Source organism: Halichoeres trimaculatus, unplaced genomic scaffold, assembly GCF_033239565.1.
Source record: "Halichoeres trimaculatus isolate MK-OKI-2021-1 unplaced genomic scaffold, fHalTri1.1 fHalTri1_scaffold_9, whole genome shotgun sequence".
Lineage (NCBI taxonomy): Eukaryota > Metazoa > Chordata > Actinopteri > Labriformes > Labridae > Halichoeres > Halichoeres trimaculatus.
Window position 1 is genome coordinate 21,477,007 of NW_027437188.1, and position 16,127 is coordinate 21,493,133.

The 16,127-nt window shown below is 40.7% G+C and overlaps 1 protein-coding gene across 1 annotated transcript in view; it reads left to right on the forward strand.

Moving 5' to 3' along the window:
- The window catches only part of si (sucrase-isomaltase), an 83,470-nt gene that overhangs the window by 51,997 nt on the left and 15,346 nt on the right, over positions 1-16,127 (forward strand). The window contains exons 25-40 of the mRNA XM_074679429.1: positions 1,605-1,754; positions 1,868-2,074; positions 2,240-2,394; positions 3,807-3,975; positions 6,276-6,372; positions 6,839-6,951; positions 7,321-7,446; positions 8,504-8,632; positions 8,805-8,918; positions 9,034-9,096; positions 9,281-9,397; positions 9,498-9,588; positions 9,722-9,860; positions 11,027-11,160; positions 11,327-11,361; positions 11,963-12,079. Of these exons, the coding sequence (XP_074535530.1) occupies positions 1,605-1,754; positions 1,868-2,074; positions 2,240-2,394; positions 3,807-3,975; positions 6,276-6,372; positions 6,839-6,951; positions 7,321-7,446; positions 8,504-8,632; positions 8,805-8,918; positions 9,034-9,096; positions 9,281-9,397; positions 9,498-9,588; positions 9,722-9,860; positions 11,027-11,160; positions 11,327-11,361; positions 11,963-12,079 (1,956 nt within the window). The remainder of the gene's footprint in view (positions 1-1,604; positions 1,755-1,867; positions 2,075-2,239; positions 2,395-3,806; positions 3,976-6,275; positions 6,373-6,838; positions 6,952-7,320; positions 7,447-8,503; positions 8,633-8,804; positions 8,919-9,033; positions 9,097-9,280; positions 9,398-9,497; positions 9,589-9,721; positions 9,861-11,026; positions 11,161-11,326; positions 11,362-11,962; positions 12,080-16,127) is intronic.

Below are 16,127 nucleotides of genomic sequence, written 5' to 3' on the forward strand. Positions count from 1 at the left end.
ATGCTTGTGTACATTTTCAAGGTCTCACTGGTCAAACACACACAAGCTTCAATTTATCAAATGAGTCTCCCAGTAATCATTTCCGGGGGGTGAAGGGTAAATGTGCTGTTAAACCTAAACTGGAGCTTGCCATGTCCATCAGTCTTTGTAAGCCTTGTTGTTCTGGGCCTTGAATGTAGCTCACAGCAGCCAAACATCATTAGTTCTGTATGGAACACAAGCATCTCCCTGCACCATCTTTTTACTTGATGGTGTTGCGCTGTTTTTAGACTATTTGGACCAATCTCTGCCTACTACATAGCCTACGGTTAAAATACACTGGATGCATCTGCAGTGCATCCACGTTCCACTATGGCAAACTGATCAAATAGGTTTCATTCAAATCAATCTGTCAACTTACACAGGATCTGTTCTGTTGCAATATCTCCGGGTAGCTGGTATGTCGTGTTGCAGGTAATATACAGCCTTCCTATTTTTGATAGACGCGGGCTGTGACTAATAAACCCAGTTTAGGGAAGATAAAGTGAGACATGAAGTCCTGACTGGAAACTACCTAAAATACCAAATGACTTTCAAAACAAAGTAAACCATGTCAAAATCGTTTTGTATTTAGCTTGACTACAATGATGAGCGGGCATAATGAGCCAGACCAGGGGTTAACTGGTTTGAGGTTTTAGAACCTATAATGAATGAAGGAAGACTTATCAATGAAGTAGGAAGTGCAGGAACTTCTTGGTCTCATGACTCCAGCTGTTTGTCAGTCATGCTGCTTGTCGGACTAAACATACAGCCGGTGTAAGTTGACAAACACAGTCAAGACGCAGCGCAACGGAGTTGCACTGCAGACGTATCTGGTGTATTTCAGGCGTTAGTCTGCATCATCAACAAAGTATGTGTAAAAGTGTCTTGTCTTCATTTGCCTAAACTCAATCATGTTTCTTTCAGTGCCTGCTAGTAGCCCCCCTTCCCAATCTTGTATTATACAGTCGTCTTTATTTTCCCAAAATGCTCTGCCTTGTGAGTCCAATAAGATGCATTTTCTAAAATAGAATAATTGGAGCATAATTCCCAAGAAAAACAACACACAGGCACCCTTACACACGCACACACACACACACACACACACACACACACACACACACACACACACACACACACACACACACACACACACACACACACACACACACACACACACACACACACACACGCACACACACACACACACACAAAAAAAAAAAAAAAAAAAAACATTGGCAAAAATCTCTGGAGCCCCCTCACCAGCTGAGGATGGTTCAGATGGTGACTGTAGTGTCTGGAGTGAAAGGGGCTCCCCGAGATTTGTTGTAAGAATGAGTCATAATTCCCAACTGAGGCTGCTGAAATGGCAAGGGAAATTAACAGCTGTGTCTTAATTGATAGCACACGCAACACCAAGCACGCACTCTGTCTCAAGGAAGTGTGTCTGGGCTTAGTTGCATAAAAAGGATGTTTGCTTGGAGGAAACTTGAGGGGGAATGTTCTTACAGTGGCATCCTTGGATTTATACCTCTTTCTTTTTTTCCATCTCTGCTTCTCTCATTCACACACACTCACATGTACAGGTTCTTTTCCTGAAAGGCCTGTCCTTGAAACTGGGGGAGTCCTATGCTTTGAGATGGGATGTTGTGGAGGAGGAGTACCAGCGCTTTGACTGTCATCCAGAGGAGGATGCAGATGAGGCTAAGTGCAAGGCCAAAGGTTGCATTTGGAAGGTGAGAGTTTTGTGTAAATTGATTATTCCTACATTAAATCACCAGACAATGGGAAAACGTTTGCCTTTCTCACGAAACTGAGAGGTTCTGCTTTTCTCTTTAACCCCATCCAGCCCAGCAACCTTGAAAAAGTCCCATGGTGCTTCTATCCAAAAGACTATGGATATACTGTCACAAGAACCCAAGAAACTAGCTCAGGCATGACAGTTGATATCACTCGGAACAGCAAGTATGGGAGCAGCCGTCTCGTGGGGTCACCAGACATTAACACCCTCCGTGTTGAGATCCGTTACCACACTAGTGATATGTTGCAGTTCAAGGTGTGTTTTTCCTTTTTTGCTGGTAGTAAAAATGTTCTTCTTTAGTATTGAGCTCTTCTTATTCACGGTTATTCTCTGATTTTTATTTCTATTGAAAATATGCACAGTGCACACATTGCCCAATTTGTGGATATATTTGTAAACTAACACCCCTTCGCTTCTCAGATCTGGGATCCAACCACAGAACGTTATGAGGTCCCGGTGCCACTGTCTGTCCCTGCCACACCTGAGACTGATGAGAACAAAAGGAATTATAAGGTCCACATAACTGACAATCCCTTTGGCATCCAGGTCACCAGGAAAAGTACAGGAACCAAGATGTGAGTGCTTTTGTTTCTGCCTGCCTATTTTTTACTCTGTTTCTTAGTCATCTCAAAAATTAACCATGTAGGGTGGGTTTTATTTTGGTTTTCAGACTTCTGAACAGAGTTTGGAATTTGCAGTTTCCAGGTTCCCATTGTTTACTTTAATTTTGTGGTGTGTTTCATGTTGTTAGCTTGTGTTGCAGTAGTTTTCCCTTTAAAGAAAAATACAAATTTAAAGTGGGGGTTTGGTGCTTTTTTAAGGCTCAACACTGTCCCTCTGGTACCCCAGAAGTTGATTTTCATCTTAAAAAGAAATCATTAATTTTCTTGCACTGGTGAAATGGACTTTATTACAGCCTCTGTCTGAAAAACTTATTTTAGCTGCTTTCTCTATAAGGCTCCCTCCTCCACAAACCCCCTTCCCTCTGATTGGCCAGCCGTCTGGAGACCTGTAGGGGTCTATCTATGGACAGACCTTGTTGTTTTAGGCACACAACCTCCAAGGTGTCACAAACCAAGTAGAATATATCCTTATGTGATAACCTCATCATTTCAGCAAGTCTCGAAGGCTCTGTAAAGATCTTGTGCTGCTTTTGGAAGGGTACATTTCAAGCAGTTTACAGACAGATTCAGGGATTTCTACAACACATGAATATGGAGCAGTTTGAAAATCTGCATGCTTAGTATTGACACTCAGCATTTTTACTTTATATCTATGTTTAACATTTGGTATAGCATAATACCCCCTCTTTAACTTTGATGAAGCTCTGCTTGGATACTGGTTTGATGAATAATTCACAGTTTTGACTGCCCTAATTATCAAACTAAATAAAAATACATTCCATGCTATATTTTTTTTCTGTAAAAGGAATGCAATCCTGTCTTGTCTCTTAAATAGCCCACCATAGGGTAGTGATGCATAGGGCCATTTCAGGCAAAATAGATTCACACATTAACAAGCAATAAAGCAAGACACTAGATAAATGTTCTGTTCTACTATTCCCAGGCAAAATGCAGTTTTTCCTCCCTGTGAGAATTAAGCTACAATGCTGAGTCAGCTACCCTTTTGCCCAATCAGATATATGCAGACAAGTTACTCCATGTATCAGCACCTTAAAGCCTTTGAGTAGTTTCCTCTCATTCAGCAGAAGCCATGATGTCATACGAAGCAGCATAGCATCAGAAAGTCTTTTCTTCAGTGAGGGTGACATTATTCTGTAGTTTAGCCTCTCGTGTTTTTAGGAGTGTCAGTTGAAATGTTGCTAATTAAAATTTATGAAGTATATCGAAGGGATGCCTGCAGTTTCTTCTGGTTATTATGCTTATTTGTGTCAAACATGTTGTGAATAACTTCCTTTGACAATAACACCCGTTCCCCCTTCTTCTTCCATCTTTCCCTGATTTTAATCCTCTGCCATTTTTCACAGCTGGGACTCCTCTCTGCCAGGTTTCACATTCTCAGACATGTTCATCCAAGTGTCAACTCGACTGTCATCACAGTTTGTCTACGGCTTTGGAGAGACAGAGCATCCCACTTTTAAACATGACCTGAACTATCACACCTGGGGCATGTTTTCCAAGGACCAGCCTCCTGGTGTGAGTATCACACTTCAGCACTACTGTGACTTCACACATTTATGGGCATGAGAACATGACTATCATGATTTTGCTCATCTGAAGTATGTTACACAATGCTGCTGTTAAGTGCATTATTTCTTTTAGAGGATGTTTGACTGTCAATGATTTCAATGAATAAGATTTGACTCTGAGGAAAATTATTGTTTACAGCATTGGCATGTTTCAGCCAAACCAATTTTGAGCTTGTTACGCCATATAAAACTGTGCACCCTGCAGTGACTGTCTTTAACATCAAACCCTCTAGAGACCGCAGAGGTGACTTGTAAACAACCTCCCCACACAGTATGTAAACTTGTCTCTCCACCATCTGTGTCACTTTGATGTGTTGCTCTTGATGTGAACTGCGGTTATGGAGTGTCATCATGTTTTCCCTGCTGGTGTCAAGGCCAGACAGGATGAGATTTCTACCTGCATCAGCATCATCAAGCCTAATTGCTGAGCTGTCAAGATGGCTCTGCGGGGTTCAGACGAGTGTCGCAGGGCCCCTTGGAGAGAGCGGGGGAATTAGAATGAGGGTTAAAAGAGTGGAAAACTGAAGGAAAATTAGAGGAAAAACATACACTGCAGACATCTTGAGCGACAGATGACATGAAGTCTACATTTAGACAGTATTTGATACACTTTTAACACACCTGGTAAAACCAAACTTTACAGGAACAGGGCTCAATGTTAATATAGCTGACAATATTAATTAATACTTCAAATAAATTGGTGAACACATTTAATATAAACAGACTGTGAATTTAAGAGCTGTGGTAGTACCAGTCGGTATGAACATGCTTGGCACATGGATATCCTCTAGGCAGGTAACACAATTTTTATGGTTGAGTTTATTTCTAGTCTTTACAATCTCCTTTAACTATATCATCAAAAGATTACAGCCAATAAGGAAACCTTTTTCACTGAAGCTCAAGCAGAAGTTCAAACACTACTGAAATGTCTTGCCTGTCAGTGGGTAGAGTCCTGTGTCACAGTGGTTTCAGCCATGTTTAAAGAGCAATGATGTGTAAGATGCTCTGTGTGAATGATGCCATTTGAAATTTGTGAAATCAATAAACTAGAGTTTCAGATACCATTTGTTTTAGTAAAGGAAGATTGGATTTGAAAGTTTTTGAAGGAAATTCTGCCATTTCATATTCAGGTTAAATTGGGGTCACACAGATGTGAACTGCAGCACTGGTTTGATATTGAAACCGTTTTAATTGAGGAAAATGTATCTTTGTGGTTAGGAACTGAGGGCATGTCTTTGTCATTATCTCAGTTGTGTGGGATGAAATGTGACTCCATAATTAGACTGCTACAATCCATAAGGGTCTATTGTAATTGTCAAAACAGACCCTTCGAGAGAGACCTAGAAAATGCTGGCATTCACTGTCACGACGAGTTAGTAGAAAAGTCAATGACCTTTCTTCTTCTCGAGTCAGGCCATAACACGATGCAGCAGGGCCACAAGGACATAGCCACTCACATAGCATAAAGGCACGCATCCAAACAAAATTGGTACATAGAGAGCAAGTCCTCAGAGCTATTGTATTAGAGTAAACCATCCCTCGTGAACCAGAGGAGCAAGGCTGATGAAGTGTGACATGCCCGTGAGTTTTCTTTGCAGGACCTTGACATCTACAAGTGGCAGGTCTGCTGTCCCCCGACACCTTTCTATCTGTTCCTCATAGCCCAGTCTGTCTGCTTTCATACTCATCTAAACACTGAAGGATGCAACAGGATCGTCACAGTGCAAATAAAGTGCACAGACATAAACTCAGTTCATCCTAACCGGAAACTGTGGATGTAGGGAATTATTACTGGAACTTATACAACTGGTGTGTGCATTCAGAAAATCAACATGGCTGCACTACCATTGCACCTAAGCTTTAAGTATCATTTATGTTGAGTACTGATACCAATGTGTAAGACAACAATAGCTTAAGCTTGGCCAGAAACCTCAACCTCTAACCAAAAGAATTTAAGAGAGGGACTACTTAAAAGAAAATAGTTTGTGTCAGCTTGCATGGTTGTAAGAAAAAAACTTTGGAAAACTTATTGTTCTGTTGACAGCATTCAGAGCAAGCCTGCAGTAGCAGTGTTGAAGTTGTAACCCTAAAATACATTGAGAAATAACCTGTCAGGTGTAAAGAAAAATGTTCATGAATAAATGAAGCTGCGCCCAAACAAACATGAGAACAAATCACAGAACAGACTGGTTATTCCAACAACAGTCACATTTCCTTTTTCATTCCTGCTCTCTGCTTCTGCTACAGTACAAGATGAATTGCTACGGAGTGCACCCCTTCTATATGGGCCTTGAGACCACTTCTGATGCTCACGGTGTCCTCCTACTCAACAGCAATGCCATGGGTGAGAGAAACACACATGCAAACACATTAACACTGAGAGGCCCACATGCTGGGCCATAAACATGGATTGCCAGTTTATGCACAGCCCTCATGCAAATTAAAGCAGACGCTCACATGCACACAGATTCACACCCAGTTTAAACAGTAAGTACTTATATATTAATGAGCTGGGATATTTCTATGTTATGTAGCACATGTCCTTTTACAGGCAGTCTTATGTAAGACAAACACTCTTCTTCTCTTTACAATTGTGTTAATGCACTAAAGGGAAACCTGATTTGTTGAGAAATAAGTAAGGGTTTCATTTCTTACATCTTGCCCTCGATTCCTAAATTGATTTCTTGATCTTAAAGCACTTAAACACATTGTTCTATGCAGAGCTCAGAAAATGGAAGTAAGTGCACACATACATACCACTTGGTATTAGATATTGAGAGACACAATCATCTTATCTGCCATCTGTCCAGATGTGACTTTCCAGCCTACTCCAGCCTTAACATATCGAACTCTGGGAGGCATTCTGGATTTCTACATGGTCCTGGGACCCAAGCCTGAGGAGGTGGTGCAGCAGTACACTGAAGTAAGTTTCTGGGACTTTTGGTCTGTTTGTGTGTGTGACTGTGTGCATGCATTAGTGTGTGCTTTCTGTGTGTGTTTCTGTGTCTGGCCCTGGGCCGCTGTTGATGGACTGCAGCAGCTGGGAGTTCTTCGCTTCATTGCGCCCTCTCATTTAGCCTATCTAAACACACACACACACACACACACACACACACACACACACACACACACACACACACACACACACACACACACACACACACACACACGCACACACACACAATCAAACAAACACACCAACACGTTATATGGATGCTGTCCTGTTTTCCAACAAAACAACATTTCTATGCTGAACTGTTTTGACTTCCTTGTTTGTTTTTCCTCTTTACAGCTGATTGGACGACCTGTTCTACCTGCCTATTGGTCCCTTGGGTTCCAGCTTTGTCGCTATGGATATGCCAATGAGACAGAGATATCAGATCTTTACAGGGACATGAAAGCAGCAAAAATACCTTATGTAAGGTCCAAAATTTGTAAAAATGACATTATCAAAAGTAATGTTTCATTAATGTACCAGAGAGGAATAAATTCAATTCAACGCTTATTATCTCAAATGGTTCTGTACAGTATTAAGATTTTTACAAAGTTCAACCAGATATTAGATGAGATTTATGAACAGAAATGAATCATTTAAATTTGTATGTCAGTATTTTATTTTTATCTGTCTCAGTTACCAAACCCTGGAAAAAATACAACCATTCAAATCATTATTAAATGTTGTATAATTAGGATCTGTTAAAATATTCATTTATGGAAACATGAAAAATAAATTGATAGATAATTAGAATTAGAATGTTGGTTCCAGCACAGTGATTTATTATGGTTTTCAAAAAGACTATTACCATCCATTCTGTGTCTTTTTGACCTGAACTGAACAAATGAGATTTTGTGGCTTCCTCTATTACTAGATTGTAGAATATAGGAATCCACTCATTGAAATGTATTGGACTGTTTCCAGTATCTTATTTTGGATTATATGATTTGTTGTTTGTAGACACTAACTACATGAAAAAAATGCCCTAAAGAAGTTACTGGGATGAAGCTGAATGGTGGACGAGTTCTTGGACTACACTGAGCACATTCTGTTTAACCATATTAAAAATGACCTGTAATTCCTTTAGAGATCCATCCATGTAGGTTTAGCTTCCTCTTGACATTTTTGCAAAGGGTTCACATTTGAACTACATGTCTTGCAAGACATAGCAAGGAATCATGTTAAAGAAAAGTAGGTATAACCTTAAAGACCACAGTGTCAGTATTTGACCGACACAAGGTGCTCTTCATAGGAACAAATTCAGATGCTCATCAATTACTGAAGAGAAAATCAGAATTCCCTTTCATGCGAATCAAGTGTCAGTAAAAACTTGCACTGCAAGTAATGACAGCCAATAAGAGTCATCTACATGTTTAACATAAAGACAGAAGCAGCAATTTAAGAAGGCCATGAGCTGCAGGGATGATACTATAATTATCTTAACTGCAATTAATTAAAATCTTAACATGTTTTGCTGTAGGATGTGCAGTATGCAGACATTGACTACATGGAACGTCAGCTGGACTTTGTCCTGGACCCTGAGTTTGATGGGCTGCCTGCTCTGGTTGATAGCATGAGAGATGAGGGCATGAGGTTCATCTTTATTCTGGTAATGTTTCTATATGTATTGCTGTGTTTACACAATCAAATTGTTTAGTGATATGATAAAAACCAATCAGTAAGGGTGATAATAAATGGGGATGTTAGGATGCCCAACATTTAATTCTGCCTCTTTCTTCTCTTTTACATGTTACTCATGACTTGTCTGTTTATGATTCCAGGATCCAGCCATTTCAGGCAATGAGACATACTACCCAGCCTTTGAGAGAGGCAAAGAAGCTGATGTCTTCATCAAATGGCCCCAAAACCTTGGTGGTGACATTGTGTGGGGGAAGGTAAGCTAGCACAACTGAAAGGGAAAGCAAGTGGAACAAACACAAGCAGGTGTTGAAATAATGGTATAGAAAGAGTAGCTTTTTTGTAATTACTTGTTTTTATTTGTTTTTCTAGGTTTGGCCAGATTTCCCCAATGTTACAGTAGATGAAAGCTTGGACTGGGATACCCAAGTAGAGGTAAAGAGATTCAGTATTTTACTTCACAATACATTGAAAGTAGGTTCAAACACAGCTCATGACATGATTCAAGAATGACCCTCATTGAAATTTCATTGATCAAAATGTGTGAAATCTTTAAAACTAGTTGGATTGTTTATTTCTCAAACTTTGATTAACTAACCATTTGATCATCCATCCCTAGAAATACAGGGCATTCACGGCATTCCCTGATTTCTTCCGCAAACAAACAGCTGACTGGTGGCACAGAGAGATTGCGGATTTCTATCACAACGTCACAAAGTTTGATGGCATTTGGATTGTGAGTGAATAAAGTACTAATCATTTCAGTAAAGCAATCTTGTTCCTTTATTCTGCCTGACAGGTGTTCTTAATTTGCTGTCCATTGTCTTCATCTGTAGGACATGAATGAGCCTGCCAGTTTTGTCCATGGCACAGTTGGAGGGGTGTGTCTAGGCAATGAGCTTCTTGAGTTCCCTCCTTACATGCCTCGTAAGACCCATGCAATTCTACTGTTTGTTCTCCTTGTTCGTAACAAGATTATAGAGCTTGAATGCCAGCAGATGGAGAATGCCGTTTAAAAAAATTCAATGTGATTGTTTTTTTCTGTGTTTGTGTCCAAAAGCCCTGGAGTCTAAACATCTTGGCTTAAAGCACAAGACATTGTGCATGAACAGCGAGCAGATCCTCAGTGATGGAAAGAAAGTCAGACACTACGATGTCCACAATCTCTACGGGTGGTCGCACACCGAGCCCACATACAAGTGAGTCACATTTATACTTAATGACGCAAATATGTCACCTGTTCTTGGAATACCAATTAATATAGTATTAGTGGTGCTGCGAGCCTTGAAACTTGATGCTGCCAATTCTTTTAGGTGCCTCAAGTTTTCTCAAGTACTTGAAGCCATGTCTGTCAGCTTAAAAGTAGTGTTGGAACATACAGGTGCCATACCCTCATGAGCATTAATCAAACAGTATTGTACTGCATGAAGTAGTGTAATGCCATATAGATGTCAAGGAAAGGCGATTAATAATGAAAGAGGGATAGACCATCAAAACGTTTCAAGACTGAGGTCTTTCTTACAGAGTAACTGTATAAAAAGTCATGGTGTCAGTGAGAGGAAGAGGTTTGGTGTACCCAAAGCTGCAACCGAATCAGAAGAGGTGTGAAGAGGCTGAATTTTAGAATACATGTTGGTGTATATATCAATTGCTTATTTGTTCTATGTTCTAATTTCAGAGCACAATAAGGACTGCAAAATTTTCAATGAAAAAATTGAAAAACTGAAGTGTTCTAAAAACTTTTGACACTTGGTGTAGTCCAAAGTTATGATGTGGTTTCACATAATGTAAACATGGACTATAACCGAGATGTGCTTATATTGATTCTTCAACTATTCTTAATTTGTAAATAAACCAATAAGCATAATTATCCTAGCCCTACGTAATCCCTGTGAGATTAGATGTGGTTAAAGAGAAAAGAGAACAGGAAGAGCAGAAACTATTATTACAAATGCACTCATGTGAAAAAGGCCACAGGGAATACATTACTGACATATTCCGGCTATCCAGAGAAGTACAGTCTCATCAAATCTTTACGATAATAATCACCAATAGTGGAGTGCATTGGTCCTTGTAGTGAAATTCTCATTCCAACAGGGAACACAGATTGCAGAGTGAGCAAACAGAAAAGCCTGGGAGTGCTTAGCACCTTTGGGCCACAAGCCCAGGCGCTTCATCTTAGGAAGTGTTCCATTTTAGCACCGTCCTGGATTTAACAATCACAATTAATTGGCTTGTCAGCTTCCAAATGAATGCACTTTATTTAAGAGGAAGCATATACTTTTACATTCTACTTGTTGTTGGTTTGTTTATGTCTTTATTTTTCTTGATACAACATAAGTCACTGAGTCTTTCTTCTTTGCAGTGCACTACTGAGTGTGACGGAAAAAAGAGGCATTGTGGTGACCAGGTCCACTTACCCCTCCAGTGGGAAATGGGCCGGACATTGGCTGGGAGACAACTTCAGCGGCTGGGACCAGCTGTACAAATCCATCATTGGTATATACTTAGACATTTACTGAACACATACTATTTTTGTTTAGTTCAGTTCTATGACTTGTGCCTCAGGCAAACTTTAAAGAATACAATGATGAAATTTGAGCAATAAAGCAGAGTAAAAGGAATGTATAACTTGGCATAACAAGCCTATCGTCTTGTTCTACAGGCATGATGGAGTTCAGTCTGTTTGGCATCTCTTACGTAAGTATCCTCATTTGATCTTGGTTTTGACAAGACATAATCGTATTGATGTGACCTTGTCCTCTCTAAGTAGATTATAGTGGTCTGACTGGTGTTATTTTGTTTGCAAGACCCTTTGATCAAAGGACATCTTATGAGGCATGTCATTACAAGCCCCGACCCTACCAAGAGACCCCTCATAAGTCAACCATGATCTGAAATGTTCTTATGATTTGTGTCATCTTAAAAGTAGCTTCTGAAGTGGCTTTGCTTGTTTGTCCCTCGTCTTGTTATCTTTATGTCTGTCCCTTCCTCTTCTTATCACACTGTCCTTTTCCTGTCTCTCATCTCTTTGGAGTGACTTATAATAATTAAACTGACACCTTATCGATTACATTTATTTTGAACCATTTGCATGCCCGGAGCAAAGCCGCAGGGTCAGATACACAGCAACACTCACTCATGTGGTGTCACACTCAAGAACACTTTAGAAATATGACCCTTGCAACCAAAGTAGAATGACCCTGATTCCTGTGGTTGAGGAAGCTTGTTAATTGCCAGCTATCTTTCTGTGTCTGCCTTTTTTCTTGTCCTGACCCTTTTTGTTCGTCCTCTCTCACAGACTGGTGCAGACATTTGTGGGTTCTTTAACCCGGCCGAGTATGAGATGTGTCTGCGCTGGATGCAGCTTGGTGCCTTCTATCCATATTCACGCAACCACAATGGCAAGGGTTATCCGGTGAGTGGATATAAAACAAAAATCAATCACAGTTAGATTTACTGGAGTGTTAACTAATTGAAAAAATCTTGCTCACTGATAGGTGCACCTTCAAGTCAGAGAACAGTATTCTGTCTGCCATCAGTCAAAACATACACAACACACAGCACACTTAAATGTCTGCATTCGTCAGATGGAATATGTGTGCAATGAACACACCTCAATAAATTATGGGTCAGTAAATTATAAATACACAGACTACCAAAAAGAGGGCTGTATTGCACTTATTCAAGAGTGCCTAACTGTGCCTGTGTGGACAAGCAACTGGACAAGCACTATGTTAATTACACACTTGACGGCAATGCGATGGTTAATTGTTGATCAGAGCCATGGCAAAGTATAAAAAATATACCCACTAACGTGCAAAAAGTTAGATGAGTCAAGGCTTTGAATCTGAGATACTGAAGTTAACTCTGGCAAGAACTTACTCAGGTCAAATATCAAACTAGTTGCACCAGGCAGCTGGATGAGGTTTTGTTACCTACATGCATTACAGAGCAGTTCATGGAGGCAGCTTGAAGCTGTAGCACACCTGTTGCAGATAAGTGACAAAATAAGCCTATTTCAAGAATGCACTACTTGTATAAAGAAGGCAGCACTGCTACCTTGGTAGATGTGCGATGACAATTTAGGGGGCCCTGGACTAGACCCATAGTTAGAAGAAAACACAATTTTGAATGCCCAACAATCCACCACTAAGATTTTAGTCTCATATTTGATGAGCTTCATATTGTTTTAATTTATTTTTTAGATTTTATTTTAAAATACTCGCTTTTAAACTTCTCAAGGTTCCATTTTGTCACAGAAGAAAAACTTCCAACCATCCATCCTTTTTTCACCGCTTATTTGGGTTGCTAGGGCAGCAATGTCATCAGTGAAGACCAATGACCTCCCTTTCTCGGCCACTTCCACCAGCTCCTCTGAAGCATTCCCAGGTCAGCTGAGAGATATGATCTCAAGCATGTCCTGGGTCTACCTCTGGGTTTCCTCCCTGATGCCCAAAACACCTCCCCGGGGAGGGGTCCGGAAGCATCCTCGCAACATGACTGAACCACCTGATCTGGCTCACTTTGTATGTGGAGGAGCAGAGGGTGTACTCTGATTCCCCCCCTGGATGTCAGAGCTCCAAACCTAATCTCTAAGGCTGACACCCAGACACCCTGTCATTTCAGGCGATATGGTCACTACCCACAGTTTGTGGCAATAAGTGAGGGTTGGAACATAGACTGACCAGTAAATTAAGAGTCTTGCCTTCTTGCTCAGCTCTCACCTCACCACAACAGAATTGCTATCCCAATCTTTCTGTTGGCATCTTGCTCCATTTTCTTCTCACTCATGAACATGACTTCCAGATCCCGAACTCCTCTGGTCGGGGCAAAGACTCTCTTCTGACCCAGAATGAGCAGTCCAACCTTTTCCGGCCAAGAATCATGGCCTCAGACTTAGAGGTGCTGATCTCCATCCCTGCTGCTTCACACTCGGCTGAAAACTGCCCCAGTGTAAGCTGGAAGTCAGTGTGTGATGAAGCCGGTGGGACCACTTAATCTGCAAAGAGCAGAGATGGGATCCTCAGGTCCCTGAATCCAACTCTGAACATAAAAATTGCAGCTTAAAATGTATTCGTAATATTTGTTAGCAATCTAACTTTATCCTCTTCTCTTCAATTACACGAGAAGGAGAAGAAAAAGTAAACAGGAAAACTAAGGATTAAACATTTCCATTTCATACCTTTGACATTTTGCTTTGCCTTAATAGCTAGATGAGAACAACATACAGAAAAAAAAGATCGACAAGATGCAAATGCAGAAAGGGCAGGTTCTAGTATGAGGCAAATTCCTCCAATCCCCCTGAAGTATGGCTGCATCCTCCAAAAAAAATGCCATTTCTGCTTCATATCTCCCTAAATGGAAGAGGCATATGATTTTAGACATTATGACAACAGATTACACCATCCTTAAATGACACCAACCCAGGTAACTGTTGCTGAAGAGATGACAATCTGCTTTAGCTAGCATCCTTTTCACAAAGCATTTAGTTTACTAAATATTCCTGTTTGAAAAAAAAAATCTGGCTGCTTTCCCCCCACCCCTCTTTCTCAACCTGTGTCTGACATACAGGAACACACAAAAAAAGATAGACCTGTTTGCTGCTGTAGTGTTGGTGGCATTCATTCTAGCGGTGACCTTTTCGAGCGTTGGAACACATCTGAGAAATTCAATAACGCCCGTCCGCAGATCGATCCCACTGGGCGAACTTTCACTGCACTGGAGTCTGCAATACTAGACAGGACACAAATGTGTGTGTGTGTGTGTGTGTGTGTGTGTGTGTTTGTGTGTGTGTGTGTGTGTGTGTGTGTGTGTGTGTGTGTGTGTGTGTGTGTGTGTGTGTGTGTGTGTGTGTGTGTGTGTGCCTTTGCTTTTTAAACGCATGGGGGATATAATTGAATTCTCAAGGTGATCTGGGCACCAATGCACAGTACCTAACCTCAACTCTAGCACTTCTACATACACACACACACACACACACACACACACACACACACACACACACACACACACACACACACACACACACACACACACACACACAGACTATGATTCCAATCGTTTAATAATGGCTTGTGAATAGGTGTTTAAACATGGAGGAAATTGACAGGAAAAAACACAAACACACACAGGGCAGGAGTGGGACACTCAGAATGACAGCTTTGGAGCAAAAGACAAATCAGGGAAAAAGAAAGTAATAGAAAATTGTGGGGAGAGATGTGAAGGTATTCTAAATAGAAGAGAAATGGAAAAAAAAAAGGACTGAAAAGTGATATATCCATGAGAGAGTAGAGATAAAAAGAGTGAGATAATTCATGAGCTATGACACTAGGAATAAAAGTATGTTCAGCGATAATAGCGGGATAGAATTACACAATTTAGGAAAAGGTTAAACACTGATGACTTATATGAATGATGAGGGTATGAGATCTGGTACAAGGCTAAATAAATAATATATCTCTTGAAACACTTGTGTTGAAGTTTGAAAAATAATAAGAGGGTTTGAGGAGAAAAAAAAAACACAAACAGCTCTGAAGAGAAGACAGGGGGAACTCAAGGTCAGCTATTTGTGTAGTCTACTGTAAAAACTGTATTATTTTTCCAGTCAGCCATATAAAATTCCCCAATCATCTGACAGTTAGCGACTGTAACCTCCAGTCTGCTTAACAAGGCGTTTGACAACAAAGTATTAACACCACAAACCAGACCGAGGGGTGCACAAGGTCAGAGACTGTGAAGAGAGAGGGAGTGAGGAGAGTTTTGCAGAGTCATTCCCACAGCGCCGTCACGCCTAGTGTCTCTTTGCCCTCACACAGCTCTCAGTGTTGACCTTGAAACAGTTTCTTTGCACTAGCGATATACTGCAGCTTCTACAGTCAAATCAGAACAATGCAAAATTAATTAGGAAAAAGATATTTTCTCCACCAATTGCTGTTTCAGCAGAGTAGTCACATTCAGCTCATGTATATTGTTCCTCACCCAAAGGGACATCTTTTTCATCCAAACGTATTTCCTTTTTTATGATATTAGTTCTGCAATGCAAAACAGAAGCTCAAAGGTTTATGAGATCGGGCGAGGGAGTAGATTTCAGGCAGATAAATGAAGAGAAAGACCAAGTAGAAGATGGGAAAGATGAGAAGGCCTGACACAGGCAGATAACCTCATTTTTCCTGCAAGCCTGTGCGTGCAAAAATGCACCCACACACATAAACATATCTGCCTGCAATCAGCGGGTGTCACACGGCCTTTTTGCCACCGTAAATGTGGCCATAAATTAGGTGGATTCACAAGATGGATTCTCTGTCTGCTTCTCACTCTTCAGCTATACTTGCTCGCACATCTTCATCAATCCCTCCTCGGGTTTTTCCCTGATGAAAAGTCTACCTAGAGGGCCTGACAGTGGTATAACTGTCAAGTCATGCAAGATTTGTTGAAAGAATTTATCTTAAAGTAAGTTTCTTTGA